Source organism: Rhynchophorus ferrugineus, unplaced genomic scaffold (genome assembly GCF_030347505.1).
Source record: "Rhynchophorus ferrugineus isolate W39M unplaced genomic scaffold, kcgeb_rfMv2 rfM2, whole genome shotgun sequence".
NCBI classification, from domain to species: domain Eukaryota; kingdom Metazoa; phylum Arthropoda; class Insecta; order Coleoptera; family Curculionidae; genus Rhynchophorus; species Rhynchophorus ferrugineus.
In genome coordinates, this window is record NW_027472581.1 from 79,724,483 (window position 1) to 79,744,574 (window position 20,092).

The following is a 20,092-nucleotide window of genomic DNA, read 5'->3' on the forward strand; positions in this document are numbered from 1 at the left end:
ACAGTAATAACAATTATTTCTTCAGTTGTTGAAACACGCCACCTATATAGCTATGTTTGTATTGAAAAACTATACGTTGTATATATAACGTATGTATGATAAAATTCTCACCATCATCATCATAACTACTCAACTAATATGCTACTGCCGGCTTCGCTGGCGCAATGGGCAAGGCTACAGGATGGTCTTCCTACTGTTGCGATAGTTCCAGGTTTGAATCCTGTTGGAGCTTGTGTCAGTGAAAAATCCGACAAGGAATAGCCATCCCAGTGACGCCAGTAACCAGACAGGGTAAGACCGGATGTCTTCTGGAATGGTTTCTAAATTGGTCACTGGCCAGTCGGTAGGAATTAAGCCTACCTACATTTCTTCGCTTTTTTGAAGTTGCATTTTTAGGATATTTATGCTTGTCTGATTAATAAGAGGTAGACGGTACCCTCATCGAATGCTAAGCAGAATGTGAAGTTATTGCAACAGTGTTCTCTCGTCGATCTCGGACAATTTTGTCATCACCTGATCGACCCCAGCGATCTTAACACATTTGAATCATATTATTATGGTTTGTAAACTCGCTATCAGGAAATGAAGCTAATTATAGACGCTGACAAACCCTTGATAACACCGTTGTGGGTGTGAGGACTGTAGGACTGCATGAAGAACCCTCTTGAGACATTCATCGTCTAATTTCATGAAGGCTCCATTTGTTTTTTTTTAAATATTGTCGTTGGAAAATTTAATGATACCGGTATCGCCCACGTGTACACTTTCATATCGGCAATGACACCATTCCAACAGGCTTTTTTCATGATTTAAATTTTACTACATAACTTGAATGGTTTCGGTTTTTGAAAAATCGGTTGACGTTTAAAACGAAGCCTTAAAAGCCGAGTCTTTTTTCAGATATGAAATTCAAATTTCGTTAGATGTTGTGTGAGCTATAGATAATACCAAAAAAACAGCAATCTTTTATTCATGTTATATTCCTGGATTATAGTTTTGGTTCGGAAAATCCTTTAATAGAAGATATTTTGTTCCTTTAACAAATTGCAGGGTAATTTTAACGGATCTATCTATATACATTATAAATTTAAATACATAACTTAAACGATCTTACGTCAGAAGGTTAATGCTCCACGAATAAAGCTAAAAACAAAACCATATCTTGTACGTTGTCTGGTCTGGACGGTCATGTGATAATCGAAAGTTTTATTAACGATTAAAATTCACTAGATTATAAACAGACGAGAGTAACAATAAAAATGTTCATAATAAAAATGAAGCTTTATCCATGTTATAGGCGCAGATCAGGATAAACAGAAAACGAAGCGTTATAGGTTCTTTATTACGACAGTAACAAAGTGAGATCAAAGAATCGATCGATTACATCAAGCTGATTCTAATGGTCGTTCAGGTTTATCGAATTTCAAGGCCATGCCTTTTTAGTGCGAAAAATGTTGATATAATAATTTTTTTAATGTCTCCTCTATGTTTGACGCCTGTAGACGCCATGGTATAACCTTTAATATCATGGCCTTTATATGTTTATTTTTATTGTATTTGCTTTATATAGTTTCATGCAAGGCCAATTTATAAATTACTAGTGAATAAGGACTCTCGAGAGGCTATCGTCTTAATTAACAGCAAACTATTGTCCGCACAACAAGTGGTTTATTTTTTAGATTTTTATTAAACATGTTTCATTTCCTTACTTTTGCTGAATAGATTGATATTATTACGTACTACTTCCATCGTTGAATACAATTTGGTTCATAGGAAGCTTCATTAGAACAAAATCCGTTTGTTCTACAAACCCCTCTATTCTCTTTATCAGAGTTCACAATTAAAAAAAAATCGCTTCAGCGTATGTTCTCTTTTAGAGTTCATTAGTACTAACTAGGTTGTAATAAACTTTAAAAGTGATCTTATCGATAGCATTATTAATAGATTGTTCGGGTTCATTTAAACTGAAAATTAATTGCTTGGACACCCGCATTTTTTTACTATTTTGGCTATTTTTTCTGTATTTATGTTCATTTTTGACCAACTAATAACTATGTCAATACTTGCACTTAGTCATATATTCGACTTAGTCTACATTTAATCATGCACCTTTTAACTCCTGCTTAGATCTAGATAAATATCATTCTCGAAAATTTTGTCATGAAAGCAGCTTTGGGATCGGTAGGTTGATATGAAAGGAAACTCATGTTATTTAGGAGTACGAAGTTTATAACATATACAAAAAAAGGCAACGACGAACTCAGTCTTAGACTTAACATTGTCTATTAATTCCTATTACCTTTCACTCTCCTAACCTGTCTAACAACCTTCTAATTGTGGTCGAGAAATGAATAGGCTTTGAGATCATAAGATCATTAGGTACTATTTTGAACTGTTTATCTATTAAGGTTTGGTTCATTGAGCGGATCTATGTCTGGTGAATTTTCTGTGAGTGAATTCTCTATTTCAAGTTCAAGGTGTTAAATACATAAAGAGTGAATATATAAATTGAACAAACGAGGGCTTAAAAAGCTTTAAAAATAAATATTTAACAGCAAGGCGATATCTTACAAATTCTGTGCAATACATCTTAGTTGCTGTTGTTAAGTAACACAAAATTGAGATAGAATATGTTCAGACGCCCTAACATATTTGCATTTTATCAGTTATATGAATTATTATATGCTTCTATAGATGTATCTGTATAATAAATAACAATGAAACATATTCAAACAATTTATTTGGCAGAATTGAACGTTGAGTGCTGTTTTTGGCCTGATTAATTATGGGGGTGCACATTGGAATTATACATAGTAATTATGCTTGTTTATGTAAATTGTGGTGTGTAGCGTAACAGTGTATCGATAAAGAATATTGATGCACAATGTCATAATATTTATACATGGACAGACAAATATATGCCATTGAAAGGACACCTATTAACTAATATAGTACCACTAGAGAAACAGAGAAAGGACCAGGATTGAAAGGGCTATAAGACACTAAAGAAATTACATTGAAAAGTGGCCTAGTAATATATTCGTAAGATAAAGGTTTCAATTGAGTTTAAATGCTTTTGTACTAAGCGAAAACAACAAAAAGCTGTGAGTGTGGGGAAAAGAACCTTAGACGGTGTAGTTCGATGACAATACAATTCATAAGTAGAATAATTAAGTTTTGCAAGAAACCAACACACAGCAGTAAACTCACGTTATTTCAATTAACTTAGGCATTTAGTTTAGTTTAGCTTGGATATATAACAAGATAGTAATATAAACAGAATAATGAAATAAAAATGTTATAAAATATAATTTATCTTAACATTATGGTACATCTAATGCGTACTTAATCGAAGGACTAAACTACAGTAAATATAAAGCCACAATAATTTGTAGGTTAGACTATTTTATTATATTTATATTGAACTCTCTTCTAAACTACCTATGGAGGCTTAGTTCACCTAATTAACAATTATATTAATACTTCACTCTTTAACATGGTATCTTCAAAATTGTTTACGAGCCATTCCTTAATTACAGCCTTTGCCGATCACTTGTTGGGATCTTTTTGTGAAATTCCTGTTTGTAGCATGAAGAACAATATATCTGCAACGAATTATTAAAGAACATCATAGTTTACAAAACCTAATTTAACTTTATTTATTATTCTGATATCAATGTATTTATCATTACTTTCTTCTCTTCTATCCCTGTACATTTTTCTTAACCTTTTTTTTACCAAATTCTCTTGTATAGTATATAATTATATAGTATATAATTATAATAGAATTATATACATATGCAAATAAGTGTTTTACACTTTAAAATGCGATTTTCTACAGTTATCCTATACTAATTATACACTCAGCTTTATTTGCTCCCACATACATCACTCAGGAATCATCTGGAATGTTTCATTTAACACTGTCATATTCTGAGCCATAATTCAAGTCAATAACTAAGCTGTTGATTTCCAGTCTAACACTAGTTCACAATTAAATTATTTGTGGATCTCTTCTTCAGTGTGTCTGATGGAGTTTATCCAAATCGAAGGGTATTTTGTAGACACTATCCTTTCCACATATTTAAATAGTTCTTGCTTATATATTTTTCTCGACTCGCATATCTGTTGTAGTTATTGTTTACCACATCCGATAACAATTCGATTTGATTTAATATGCAGTGATATGCAGGAAGATATTACACTTTGTTGCCATATTGTTCAGACATCTGAACTACTGTGTATTATTTTCAGGCTGTTACTAATACATGAAAAACAATTAAATATTTTAAATTATTTCACCAAGTAGAAATTTTAAATACTTCACCGATTAACATGGTGTCTTCATTTTTTTGTGAGCCATTTCTGAATTTCAGTCTGGCCGATAACTTTTTGTAATATCTTTGTTGAATTCCTGTCTCTAGCACGAATAATAATATATCTGCATTGAATTATTAAAAAACAGAATAAGTTAAAACCGAAAAATTTCTTCAAATATCCATTTGGCTATCCAAAAGTAAGAGTGTAAAATTTTAAGAACAAACATTACAGTTACACCAGGTTGCGTAAGGTCGGATGCTCTCTAGCATAATTGATTCGGCCATATGAACCCTAGTTCATAAAAAAGGCAGCTTGGAATATGAAAATAGAGCTATAAAATCAATATAGTTATAAAAATGTTCAATCCGATATAGGCTAAGTTTCAACATCTATCATAATCCATTTAGAATTAATTCACATTTCTAGTACTATAAAGATCGATTGGGTAATATGTGTAGTTAATAATCACAAAGTCTGTGTCTCAAATATTCAATAGCCATAGAAACACTACCAATAAAATCCACGTATGCAAATATTGATTTATCTTTAGTGGAACAGAACAAACAATTAATAGAGATTTACGATGGGCCATGTCCCGAGTTCGAATTTACGAAAGAGAGCGAGACAGAGCGAAAAAACCCTCAACATAAAATGCGACCGTTTATTTGGAGATGGCAGCGAAATAGCGCTGTGTGTGTGTTTTTTTTTCTATTATGGGATCTGTTAAAACAATTTCTATCGTTTCGATCGGTTAAAAATAGGCCAAAGAGTTATTTTCGATCGACGTGGTCCGAGGACGAACAAGATCGTGGTTGGCCGATCGATAATGGAGACGATTTTTTCTCGTAGCGGGCCGATGAAAAACAATCGACGTACATCGCCGACTGTCGGGTGTTTATTGTTCTACTGGCAAGTCTTGTGGGCAGCTTTATTTAGGTCTGGGAAATATGTTGTAGACTGATAGTCTGCCTTATAGTCTACTTTTTACTACTGTTTTAAAGGGATTTAAATTACGATAAGAATAAACAAAAATCATACATAGCTGAAGCGCCTACGTGAAATGAATAACTTATTATTGTACCTTACAACATCTGGAAATACTTGTTTCAGTATTTAGACCGCTCTATTATAATTTTTTACAATTTTTTTTTAAACTATGATGCCTGTTCACTTTTCTTCTGAGCTCAAAACATAACAAACTATAAAAATCGTAATTATACTCAATATGAATTTTTTCATGCCATGATAATAACAATAATACATTTTCTCGCTCACCATCCGTTTTTATGAAATATGCAACTTTCACTATTTCAAAATTGATCATTGCGAATGATTTATCAACGGTGGGTTATTCCTTTGGGGCGCATTGCTGGGTAAAAACTACGCTTTCCTCTCTTTTGTTTCAGTACGGGCACAGCTTTTCTTTTGCTGACGGGTAATTAGTGAAAGGTACACATTTATATGCTAATCTGTTTTGTTGTGTTCAGTCAACACCTGGAAAACCCATGAACCACACAAAGTAACACAATAATTTTATTGTGACTTAGATAACAATAAAAGACGTTTCATTTTATTGACCTATAAGCCTATTACCTGTGATCTCTAAACTTTTGGAAGGACTATACATTAAGATAGCCAAAATAATCGCAGAAGGGAGAATTATTATTACAGACCATCAATGTGGCTTCCGTAATAAACACGGAACAACAGAAAAAATACATAGATTAGTCAACCAGATTAATAAAAAAAATAAACGATAAAAAATATTGCTCTGCTGCATTTATCAATATATTGCAGGCCTTCGACAAAGTGTGGCACACTGGACTGCATGTTAAATTGAAAAAGCTCTTGCCCCGTACGTACTTTTAACTGCTGAAATCATACCTTACAGACAGACATTTTATTGTCAAACAGGGCGACGAATACACTGACCTACACCCAATATATTCGCGTGTTTAGCAGGGCATTGTTCTTGGCCCATTGTTATATATATTGTATACAGCTGACCTACCGACCTCAAGAAACACTAGTGTTGCAACATATGCTGACGATATAGCGGTTTTATCATCACACGATGAATATCAGCGATCTAATATCATTCACCAAAAACCTCCAACTTCATCTTAAACTGAATCGTGGTTGAAAACGTGGCGTATCAAAGCAAATGAGACAAAATCTACCCATATCACATTCACCCTATGTAAAAGAACACGTCCCTCAGTAAAATTGAATAATCATGAACTTCCGCAAGCAGACAGCGTTAAATATCTGGTAATGCATTTTGGTCGACGTTGGGCTTGGGCTTAAACTAAATAAAATGTATTAGCTGGGTGTAAATCTAAATTATAATTGCATAACAAGGTATAGAACTGCGGGGTACTACTAGCAAATCTAACATAGATATTCTCCAGAGGTTTCAGAATAAAGTATTGCAAGTCATCTTCTATGTTAGTGCGAAATACTCTGAAAGACTATTATTGCATTACAATGCACTCCCCAAACAGTTAAATGTGAGCGATGACAGTGTTATTACATAGGCTCAAACGCATACTAACATAAGAACTGATTAATAGACATATTGAGTGAGATTTAATAATGTCTATAATAAGTTAGAATAGTCTTTAAAATAAGTTAGAATAGTATATAGTTAAGATTTAGATTATAAGCTGGATAGCAGGTCACTTACTGAAGTGATCTTCTACATGTCAGGATTGTTATATAATATAGCGGAAATCATATGATAATACTGATTGCCCACGGGAAGATTGTTGACGTTCTAAAAAATTAGTAAAAAAGTTATTAATCGTTGATCTATTTATTTATACTGTTATTATTATTATTATATTTATTGTCTTGTCACAATAAGTTATCTCCTATACAAACTAGATCTTAATTTAATTATTTTTAAATACACACTTCACTGACATAGCCTATATTTAACTGTTTAGTGAGTGTATTTTGGATGCCCACTTTTTATTTTACACTCCCATTTTGAATCAAACTCTGTGGATTTCAAGGTGATATCGTAATAGGCTATCGATTATTTGATATTATACTATTTGGGGTGAAATCAAGCTATTTGATCATACTTATAACATTTGTAGAAGTCAAGAAATCCTAAAATGCCTACAAATGATTTGTTCGTTTCACATTTCACTAATTTTCACATCAATTAAAAATGTATTAATATAAATGTAATGATACAGATATAGTTTTTTGTTTGTTTCAGAAGGATCGTCTCCAGGTGGCGGTTTGGTATTTGGTATTCCTATGGTTCAGTGCGTCGAGAATGACAGATTGAACAGAGCAGCCTTCAGGACGAGGCCCGATTACGCGGGCTCGCCTGACGAGAATAGAGGAATGATCAGGCATGGCTCCAGGGCCAGTTTTAGTTCTTTAATTGAAACATCCAAAGATGAGGTGAGTGACGATCGGTACTGATGTTGATTCGCACGATTTTTAAAATTTTATTACACAATACTGATATAAATTATTATTATTGTATATAATATTATATTCGATATGCGGTTTTAAGATATAAGATTTAGGGTAGCGCGTTTTATTTCAATTAAAAAGGCTTAAACAACATTTACATTTGTTCACGTATTTATTTTTATATCATCAAGAAACTTGATTTTGAATTACTATTGTTACTTATTTTAATTACTACTACAACTTTTTTCGATGATTGCATCTACTGCCTATTACTACAATCTGGATCTACTACTAAAATTTGGATGACAAAACTGCTATAGCTGTAATTTAATCTACCTCTGGCTATTATTAGTTCATATGTTGTAATGTCTCTGTAAAGAAATAAATAAAGTCTACATGCAGAAACTCTCTTGAATAAGCTGACCTTGTTTTAGATATAATAAGCTTATGAAAGTTTCTAATTATATTCGCCCATAAGAGTGCGAAATCGGACAAGAACCATCATCCCAATAACCAAACTTGGAAAAACCGGATGTCATCTGGGATGGAAAATTAAAATTAAAATAAACAAAATAAGCATTTGTTTTGCTATTTGGAACTCTGTAACCTTATTTTAATAAAACAATACTTAGGAAAACGGAGTAATAACTAAAGAAAGAAGTAAAATCATTTGTAAAATCATTTAGAAAAGATGTCCGATTAGAAAGTATTACCCAAGCTGTCGGGCTTTTTTGGAGACCAACTCTGAGTTTTAGTACATTTTGACTCTGACATATAACAAAATTCTAATCTAAACAAAATAACGAGACACAACTGTTATGCTTTATAATTTATTTTAATGTTATAGTACATCTAATGCATATATTATCGAAGAACTTAAAACTACTTAATTATACAGCCACAATAATTTTTAGGTTAGAGTTGTTTTATTATATTTACAATGAGATTTTTGCCACATTAGTATAGGTAGAGTTTTTGGCGCATATGCAGTGATAGGGAGATAGAATACACCATGTATCGTTTCTCCGGCTTATTTAAAAAAGTAATTGCAATTAAATATTTCATTATATTTACCGAGTAATAACTTGAAATACTTCATTCTTTAACATGTTTTTTAAAATATATTTTATGTACTTTAAGTCATTCCTTAATTGGGGTCTTTGTTGATGCTTTTGTTGGGATCTTCTCCACCAGTGTAGAGATATGATGCATTGACCATAACAATAACTGATGGTTCCTCCAAGTTCACCCTTGGACTTTTTTTCTTGGAGAAAAAAAATTGCACCAGGAGTTAAACCATTCCTATTTCCAGCATGAACAACTATTTGTCTGCAATGAATTATTAATAAATGTTATGACTAACAAAACCTAATCGATAGTTATTCCAATGCTACCTTCTTCCATCAATTTGTATTGTCTTTACACTCTATTTATTGTCATCTTGCCGTGAGTGACCCAATGTACCATTCTTAAAATATCCATGTCTCATCTAAAATTTACAAACTGATATAATAATCCTTCCTTGATTTTGTTGTATGTATGTTGTATGTATGTATGTATGTATGTTTAGTTATATTCTTTTAAAAACAATGTCTGGAAATTCCCTTAAACCCCTTCTTGGTTTATCTTTACACCTCTTAAATCCTATACTACCCAACAGTGGATGAAGGGATGTTCTACATACCTCACATTATTGCATGTCTTTTGACTTTACACGGATACTTTCCAGACTAACAATTTTCTGTGAAATAATTGTATTAAATTATATTTCGGATAAAAAATTGCTTACTGTTTTTGTACATTTCGTATATTTGATCTCTGATAAAGAAAACATCAAGCTGAACAACTTCTTAAACAGTATTTTATCTCTTTTTAAATAGAATAAAATGAGAAGGAAAATATTGTTTAACTATAATTAACAATATTGAATGTCGATATGGTGTTTGTGTATACCATATATTAACTGAGCACAAAAAAGGAGACTTTTGTCGTTATATTGTTATAGTCAATGAAAAATACGATAATGTTAAATAATTGAAAAACAGGGCGTCTAGCCAGGTGAAACAGATCTATCATAGCCAAAGCAAATTACTCATATACGTCAAGGTAATGTTATATATTTGGCATGATCTATTATGGGTTGCTGATATCATATGAAAGCATTAATGGTAATATTGATCAAGGCAAATAACGTATACATAAAAAGTTTATTTTGTAATATGATAAGGTTATACCTCAACTCCTAAGTTCTCAAATTAAGATAATCTTGAACTTACATAGTGTGATGTAAGTTATCTTTTTCACCAGATATTATCACATTACATTTTGTACCAGTTATTATTAATTCCTGTTGGTAATAACAGACAGCTCTGATTCAAATATACTGCAGACATTTCTTGACTCTATTTTATTCAGTATGATTACCTTAGATTCCATTAATTTTCATTGAATAATAGTTTTATTTTAACTAAAACCTTTACAAAAATCCTTGGTTTTGACCTTTCCTGGAACATAATAACCGGAGAACCAACAATCTTAATTTTATTTAAAATATTTGTCGGACAAACATTGTCTTTATTTAAAAGTTTCTCTAAAGACTTACGAATGAATAATAAGGTTAAAGATATTTTATTGAAATTATTGAAACCATTGAAAGCAATTAAAATACTACCCTAAAATTATCTTTTGGTGTCTTCAAACCTGGTCCAATTTTTAGTGCGCAATAAGGTTGTCGTTTACCAAAGGTTGTTTCTCCAAAAAATCATAAGGCTCATTTTCACTAAGAACCATTACTTTTTATAAATTTGCATCCATCCATTCCATAGCATCCAGATCAATATTGATCACTCAAACTAAATCCTCACCTCTCCTTTCTGTTTGTTGAATTATTTGCTTTAGAAGAAGCCCTATTTTATGCCACATCAATGCCCTGATTTACCTATTCTCCATTGAAGATCTTTTTCTCATGCCTTAGAAATTCAATCCTAATTCTACTTAGTGTTTTCAAGAAGGAACACCATATTTTTCATCTGGATCCCAAGCCCAAGTGTTTGTACATAACATCCAAGAAAACAGTTAATTTTGTATTACAAAATATTCAATGATGCAGGTTGTTTTATGTGTCTGGTCAATTTTGAGTATTTTTGCCTGTATACTACCATTTAGGGATCCAAAAAGCAGTCCGGAGTTTTTATCATTGATAATATTTTATTTAAATGTGATTGAACAATCATTAGCAAAGTGAGTCTACATGATTTAACCTTATTTATTTTTTTATCGGCCTTTGGTCGTTAAAAAATAGGTACCAATAAATTAATAATTATTGTAATTATTTTTAGTTTTAATATTTCTTCAGTGACTAGGTTGATCGTTCTTGTTGAGTATTAAGTAAAACCTATTTGTTTACTGGTAAATTGTATTGATGTATTGGATAAGAAATGGGAATACGCCAAAAGATTCGAGTCATTTTGCACTATGATAATACTTGAACGAATAACACAAAATAGGTTAAAATATTTACGAACGCTTCTATGGGAAGATTGACACTACCAATTTGTAAATACTATTACTGACTAAATATGTTTCAGATTCTCTAATTAAGATTGCAAAAGAAAGGTCGGTTTACTGATATTGAATTTAAAAATTCCGATGGGGAATTAAAAGGTTAATTGCTTGAAAAATAAAATAATAATATATTTTTTCAACAACACTTTGAATTTAAAAAACAAAACAAATTTACGAATTACTGCCAATATTTATTATGTTTATCAGTGGTATTATATATATCAAATGCTAGAACTTAGAAAACAGCTGTTTAAATGCAGTTTATGTTATTTCTCGCTGTATTACTTTTCTCTGGCATATTTTGGTCATCTGCCGTTATCTCCGGTTCCTGCGGCTCTCCAATTCCGTTATTTAATCGTCAAAATCTGAATATGGGTTATAAAAATAGTAGCGTTTCGTATACGGGTCGTCGTTGTACGTCATCAATTAAGTCGGTTGCTTCACAGATCGCTTTGACGTCATTCTTGACTTAATTGTCGGCGGCCGAACTGGACCAGGTCCGAAACTATTCCCGATCGTCCCGATGAACGTCTATTTTCAGACGGGGATTTTGCAACGGGCGGACGCGCCGTTATGATTGATAATCTGGCGCAATAACTCGTTGTCTGTTTATCTCTCTATCTTCTTTAACGGTGCGTATAGTAATTTGTGTATTTTTAACGGTGGTTGTCGCAACAAACCCGATCCACGCTCTTGTTTATTCAATTATTAATCGATCTAGATACCTTTGCCTATTATAAATGGCGTGTCTGGTGGGAAAGGTCAAATTTCAAAGTTTTTTATAGCACTATAGTAAATTACCTTTAATAAGCTATTTATTTTTATCCTAATTTGCTACAGATTTAGAATTACAAAGGTCTTATTCTACGTTAGAGACTTTGGGCTTAACAACAATGTTGCAACGTTTTATGACGACATTTATTTATATTTAAGAAAATTGTTTGCAAAAAATTATAATTATAATGTTTTTCTTTTTTATAGTGTTGAGATGTGGGAAAGAAAACATGGTTGTAAATTAAATACAATTTATTATATATATATAGAACTAGCCCCAATTACCAATAACTAGCCCCTTGTCATTTTCTTCAAGTTTAAATAGGAATATCTTGTTTAACTCTGAAATTGTATATGACTCAAGCATTTTAATCTTATACTTTAAACTCGCATATCAAACTTTATAGAAAGCTTGCGGGAAACTTTATAGAAATATTTTAGAACTAATTTTATTTTCTATATTGATTTTTCTGTAACATTGGTGGTTCTACGAACCTGATCGTTCCTGGAGTGTTATTTCCTGAAACCAAGCTAATGATCAGGAATAAGATATTTTTTCTCAATGATTGGGTTTATCATTTCAGTAGTCATCATCAGCAATAGCGATATTGGCCGGTATGACACTGTTTTGCGAGGTGGCTTTCCTATTTTAGGAATCATAATTACTTCAGCCAACTTTAATATTTGTGCTACATATTGAAGCTGTTATAAGATTTCTTAGATATCTTAATTAGTACTTTTTTTGGAAGTTTCTTTAATATTTTCATGGTAATAAGGTCACAATCAGTAGACTTTTTTGCGCAAATATTACTTTTTATTTCCTTTTTAACTTCAGTTAGAGTGAATTGAATTTTAATTTTTTTCTATCTAATGACGTAGAGTAATGATTTAACGCCATTCGCTGTGCGCAGTTGAAACATTCTCCAGAGGTGTTCTGCAAATCTTGTAGCCTTCTCCTGATTATCTCTGACTTAGCTCCTATCCTCATTTTTTATCGTAGACGTTTGCTTGATGGGCCATTTTAAGATTCCCGGTAATTATCCACAGCGAATACTCAGCATTAGTCCTATTAGCAAGTCCACGCAAAAATTCACTCATGATGTCATTTCTTTTTTACTTTCATGTCTCAGTTGGGATGTAAGTTTACACAAATCAGTTTCATCTTGCTAAGCCCTGGAATAATACCATATCTTCCTCGCTCTTCAGAACTCTTCAGAAAGAGGACTAAGAGAAGGACCAAGTCTAAGGTCAATACTGTTCATAAGATTTTATGGATGTAATAATAAAGAAAGGTTAGATCGAAGAGGTAGTATTGCACCTAGGGTACAAAAATGCGAAAAAATTTGAAATGTCGGAGGATACTTTTCTGATTTTGCACTGATAAAGACTGATATTTTAGAAATCTCTAATCAGATGGAATACGGTACTAAGATAATATGGACTGATATTGAATAAAAATAAAGCGAAATTTAAGGTGAAGAAACAAATTAAATCATTTAGATATTTGGGAATAGAAATATTTATATAATAGGGAATATAACAAAACTAAAATAGAAATATAAAGACACATATAGACCAATCTTACAGGGGTAGGTATAGACAGAATGAGAAACACTGTAATAAAAAGATATTTTCGAGACAAAGAAAGAAAGAGAGAGTTAATGCGGTCACTTGCAAGGTATGGCAGAAATAACACATGTTGAGTGAATCTGGGAGGAAGGAACTACTCAAACGCGGCAACAATATACTGCTGTAGCGATCTTGAGGCATATCAAATTTTACATCGTGGAATAACGGTCTACAAAATACCCAGAAATATAATCCCAGATGTTGAACATGGGCGGGGTTCCAGCAGCGCCAACTAGAACCCGATAACGAATAATTGGCGGCAAACCCGAGACGTTTATCTGGGATGTTATTGAAGGGTATTGCGATTCATTCAGTGCTCAACCCTCGTTTGGTTTAGACGTGCCACCATCGACTGCCCAAGCCTCGTCTTCAGGTAACTCCGCTGCCATCCGTTTTACTATTTGTATTTTTCACATTTTTTTATATTGCCAATAAATAACGGTCACATAATGTAAACACCACTGTTTCATTTCGTTTTACCTCCATTCACCGAGCCACATCATTTACCCTAAAGTGGTGACCCCGACGTGATCTTTCGCAATATTGGGTTTGGACTCGTGAATGGAGGGTACGTGGAACATGGTGTATTTTACGTGACCGTTATATGTTCTGTTTCAAAATTTTAAATATTTTTAATTCGATTTTACCTTCAATATTCCTTTTCATTTTATTCCTATTCATTTTTTAAAATTTTTTGTCAAAATATTATTTCACAATCTTTTGAATATTTTTACATCACTGCTTAATCATCAGCGTCTCGGCTAAACATTTCTTTCGGCGCTATGTTTAAATCATAATGTCTTCCTTCGCTCGCCGTCTCCGTCATAATGGCAGATATTTTGATTTGAAAGGTTTTGGGCAGCTTCGGTCGGATACCGTCGTTATTTGTTTTTTCTGAATTAACCTAACGTATGTGACTACGGATTAGTCACAGAGCAGCTCCAAAAGCTAGGTACCGATTGCAGTCACCGTAGACTCGTCATGTCTTCGCCGAAGTACCAGAATTGCTAACGTCCCGTCGTCGAAGAAAATAAGCTACCACGTCATCGAACAATCGATCCTCCCACAGCGTCGATTACGGGAGCCCTGTCCAAAAATAGCTTGTTTTCAACGTCGTCGATGGACCACATTCAAGTGCCAAAGCGACGATGATGCAACGGTATCTGTAGGACCAGAAGATATCAACAGCCGTACCAGATCGCAACCGTACCAACCACAACCGTTTCGGACTATCACATTTTTCAAAGCCCATTTTACACAGCACATTTTGTTTGGTATATTTTTTTTTTGTATTTGATATTTTTTCATACATTTTTGAATTTATGTTGCTTGAAGTAATTTTATGTAAAATTCTGGCAGGGGAGTATTGTAGAGATCTTGAGGCATGTCGAATTTTACATCGTGGAATAACGGTCTACAAAATACCCAGAAATATAATCCCAGATGTTGAACATGGGCGGGGTGCCAGCAGCGCCAACTAAAACCCGATAACGAATAACTGGCGGCAACCCCGAGAGGTTTATCTGGGATGTTATTGAAGGGTATTGCGATTCATTCAGTGCTCAACCCTCGTTTGGTTTAGACGGCCACCATCGACTGCCCAAGCCTCGTCTTCAGGTAACTCCGCTGCCATCCGTTTTATTATTTGTTTTTTTTCACATTTTTTTTATATAGCCAATAAATAACGGTCACATAATGTAAACACCACTGTTTCATTTCGTTTTACCTTCATTCACCGAGCCACATCATTTACCCTAAACTGCAAATAAATTGGGCAAAATAAAAAAGTGAATGGTCGAATTGGTGCAGTCTCAGAATCTCATTTCTTTACCAAGCTATGTTTTGATAATTTGTTGTTTGTTATTCAAAATGATATATTGTATTTAGTTCGCATAGTGTCTTCTATAGGAACAACAAAAGAACGCGCCACTTGAATAGATATTTTCAACAGGTTTTACGATCACTGTTTGTCTGATGAATAGCGTCTAAATATAAACAGGCACAATAACAATTATAAGCGAGGTTGACACCTTGGCGTTATTTTTATCGGCGATGTCAATCTTGAATCCAAATGACGTCACCGCCGCTGGCATTTTTGATTTTTCGGGATTACTATAGCGTATCATTTGTCTCCCTACATAAAATGATTATCAGTTGACACGTTAAAACATTTTCGCTGTAGTTTCGGGGAATATCTCGAGTTTGTTGGCGTTACGTGACCCACTCTAATGAAATACATCAAGTTATTACGGGAAAAAAGTACAACACATATAAATTATGTCATTTTTTCTTCAAGGGATTAATATTGTTTGTCTAATGTGATAAAATATGTCTATATTTTGGCCATTCATTCATTGATGTATGTTCTCATTAGGTACTACTATAGTTGGTCCAACGATATTGTATAATAATTTTGTACTATATGGGCATGTGCGTTTCTTCCATGGTTTTTTTCATTTCAATTCTTTATCTGGACTATCTATTGTTGTGCTGAACATGTAATCTATCACTTAAGTTTTTGACGTTGCACATACCGAGCAACATTGCTAATACATTAGATATCTGTATGTATTTTGATCATCTTTAAATAATCTCGAATAAATATCTACATAAAATAAGAGTTTTCTCAATAGTATTATAGTTATTCATCAGAGTGTTAATCATGGATTCACAAGGCTCAAAATTGCATTTGCGAGTATCATTTTCTTGGCTTTTGGGTCACTATTTTGGTTGATTTGAATAAATATCTTTTGAAAGACCGACCTGGAAGATCAAAAAAGTTCTAACGCAATGAATTGCCAAACTTATTATTGTCCTGCTTTAACTTTCAAAAAACTTTCAGACAGCTTAGTAGTTGATAATTCAACTATTTCTTGGTATTTACATGCGATGAGAAATATATAAAATTTAAATTATTTTAAACAACAAACAACAGAGGCATTTTAGAATAGGAAATATAGGTGTTTTAGAGAGAGATATCTAATAACGAAGCTTTAAAGAAATGCTCTTCGAAAGTACTTTTTTCGACGCGGTTAACATGATATTTCGAGTTCTATTGAATCGATTTTCATGAAATTTGGCGTGGGTGTTCTATTAAAGAAAACTGTAACAAAATTTGGTTTTTACTCTATTTAAAATATTCGGAAATACCAAAAAAATTTCTCGTTTTTTGGAAAAGCGGTAATTTGATGAAAACAAATTGTTTGACTTTATTTACTTTCTTGAAGAGTATACCGAAAAGAATTGAGAAAATTGAAAGAGCTTGAAATATTATATTAACCGTCTCGAAAGAGTTTCTTTATCAGACGCCGTGTTAAGCTGCCTCAATCTAAGAAGCTTGGTGGTTAAGCTGAACAGCTTAATCTAAATCTTAAAAATAATAGATTTTTATTTAGTATTTTGGTATAGAATTACCATAATCTCACCATGTTGTCATGATAATGAACATGGAATGCTCAAAATTACTTTTTCGACTATTGTCATTTTTGTTCTTTATTTTGTTTTTTTCTTGCATTATTATATTAATTAATTTGAATAAATATATTATAAAAGAATGGCCTGGTTCAAAGAACTATTTGCGGACTAATTTTATTCGCCATTTAGTTCTTGATTACTTGAAGATACTTCAAGATACGTTAATTTACGATTGAAGAACCAATAGAAGAGCTTCATATCAAATTTCAAGTAAATTGAATTTTAAGAAAAATTCGTTTGTTTCATTTGCGACACTTAAGCTACCTCAATCCAAGAAGCTAAATGGCAAAGTGAAATGACGATGAAGACTGCTTTGCACGAAATTCGAAACGGCTGCGTTGTGGGAACTGTGTTAAACTTGTTTAACAGTACGAACCCTCCAACTAATGAGGATGCAGCTACTGTGACCTACGACATTGATACTGACGTTCCGTCAGTATATTCTGACCCAAAAGATGTTTCATTCCAACTTCGAGTCAGAGATCAAAGCTCTCTTATAAAAAAAGTTATAAAACTACAACACTTTAGAATTTTGAAAACGCAAAGGCTTATTGTTCTCAGACAGATTTCGATGGCACAGATTACAGAGGAAGAAAAAACTTAAGCACCCATATCTCGGAAAATAATTTAAATTTTTACAATTCCATTAGGGCCCTTAAGTTCATATTCCTTTATGGTTCGGTGGATTCAGGAAGTACAAAATAAAGCAGTGATGGTTACATGATTTGATCATTATTTATTAAGATAAAAGGCAGCATAGTGTTAACTGAAGGCCCTTGGGCAGTCGATAGCGGCACGTCTGAATTGAATGATAATTAGTAACTGAATGATCCAAAATAGCCTTCAATCATAAGCGACATCAACCTCTTGGGATTGCCAGATCTTCGTTATCGTGTCCAAAATCGGGGATATTATTTCTGTAAATTTTGTAGGTCGTTATTATAAGGTGTAAAATTTTACACACTTCAACGTCAGTAATTTTCTAATGGGTTAAGCTTGGAGGATTTTTTTTATTATTTAATTGTTACATTGTTACTACTCGTCTCCAACTACCCTAAAATTTGCCTATGTGATAACTTAATCTAGGTATATAAGTAGGACGGCCATCGGCCCTATCTCAGTCTCTGGTGAAATATTGTTTAAACATGTCATTGCTATATTTTTTATTAAATGCATCTCACCACACAACACTACACAATATCAAATGGTTTGATTCTTTTCCATCAGTGTCCTGCCTTGGTGGTATCCAAAAGTTTTAATACTTAATATTCTCATGAGAATGGGGTCTTTCCTCATGCCCCCTTGCAATTCTCTTGATTTCTTGACTGACTGTGGATATCTGAAGGTCTAGATGTAGGTAGTCAGCCCGTAGTATTTGGTTGGATCCAAAATACTTTTCAGGACTTTTGTTCTGAAAAATTTGTATTTTGTTTATGTTACTTTTTGTATGTCCATATAGGTTTCAGTATTTGCTTATATAATAGCAAGTTCTTATGTACTGATGATTGTGATTTTCTTCCAATTAGTCAATACATTTTCCTATATTTCAATTTCAGTTATTTTCTTTTCTTCTTTATATGTGCCTTCAAGATCAAGATTCATTCCGAGATATTTAGCGTTGTTTCTATATAGAATGATAATATTATTTAATGTTAATGGTATTTGTATGGTCTAATTGTAGGTGAACTGCACACGCACAGATTTACTTTCGTTAATTTTTATTTTCTAAGCTTGTGTCCACTTATTTATATTGTCACTTATCTGTTTTAATTTTCGTGTGGCTTCTTCACTATTGTCTCCGACAACTATTATCGCAGTATCATCAGCAAATGTAGCCATCGTAATATTCTCCATTTGGGATATATCACAAATGTAGAATAAACAAAGCATTTCCCCCAGTACACTTCCTTGAGGTATTATAGTAGGTTTTATTGAGGGTTTATTGTAGAGTAAGCTTCTTCTTGATTGACATTCTGGTTGTAATGTACAATTTTAGTAGTTCGGTGTGTTGTTTTGATAACATTTTCTGTAGTTTATGAACAAGGCTTGCATGAGCATACTTTTTTACTTTCATAGACTTTTTCAATAACATCTGTTATTATGTGGACCTAGTGAATAATTTAGTTGTTAATAAACCCAAACTGGTGTGTTGGTATTAGGTTTCTTTTCAACAGGAGTTTTTTAAAAACCTTAGATATTACTGACAGCAGTGATATGGGTCTATTGGCTTTTATTTCGTTTGATGATTTTCCAGGTTTTAATATTATTGTAATATACGCCATTTTCCAAATACCTGGGAGAACTCGGAAGATTAGAAATATATATCAATTTTTCAAGTTTCTAGACTAGAATACTGCGTTAGCATAAAAAAAGACAATCAATTTCTGGAAATAGCCAAATACTGCGAAAGGAAATTTAAAATAAACACGCATAAATTATGGGGATTTTAACAAGGAATGACAGCATTCTGTGCCGTTCCTATAAATTAAAACGCCCACTATCGCACACGTATCATAATCTTTTATAATCCGGCGCGAGCGCTCAAATAAGCATTGCAATTTTAACAACAGAATTAAGTAGCTGCATTGTAAGTTGATTCAAAAGTCGGAACGGGCGCAGTTATGTTTCAAAACAAATATAAAATCGATAAAGATCCAAATGCAAAACCGTTCTGCTGCGATAGGAACGGTTTTTAGTTGTTGCGGTGTCGGATTACGAAAGTGTATGACTTGAAACTGGTCCAAAACATTTTAGTTTGCCGCTAGGACTTTTTTCCGGACTATAGACAAAGACAAGACAGATGGTAACAAAACATGAATAACAATAACGGCCAGGCTGAAAATATATATATTACTGCATAATAACACAAGATTTGTGGTTAGCATATTTTAAAATT

At 32.8% G+C, this 20,092-nt stretch overlaps 1 protein-coding gene across 2 annotated transcripts in view; it reads left to right on the forward strand.

Moving 5' to 3' along the window:
- RhoGAP102A (Rho GTPase activating protein at 102A) overlaps window positions 1-20,092 on the forward strand; it is a 75,211-nt gene that overhangs the window by 34,951 nt on the left and 20,168 nt on the right. Inside the window, exon 5 of one of the 2 annotated variants that reach the window (XM_076396396.1) lies at window positions 7,550-7,740. In XM_076396396.1, coding sequence (XP_076252511.1) covers window positions 7,550-7,740 — 191 coding nt within the window. The remainder of the gene's footprint in view (window positions 1-7,549; window positions 7,741-20,092) is intronic. The other variant, XM_076396397.1, reaches the window with a different exon arrangement.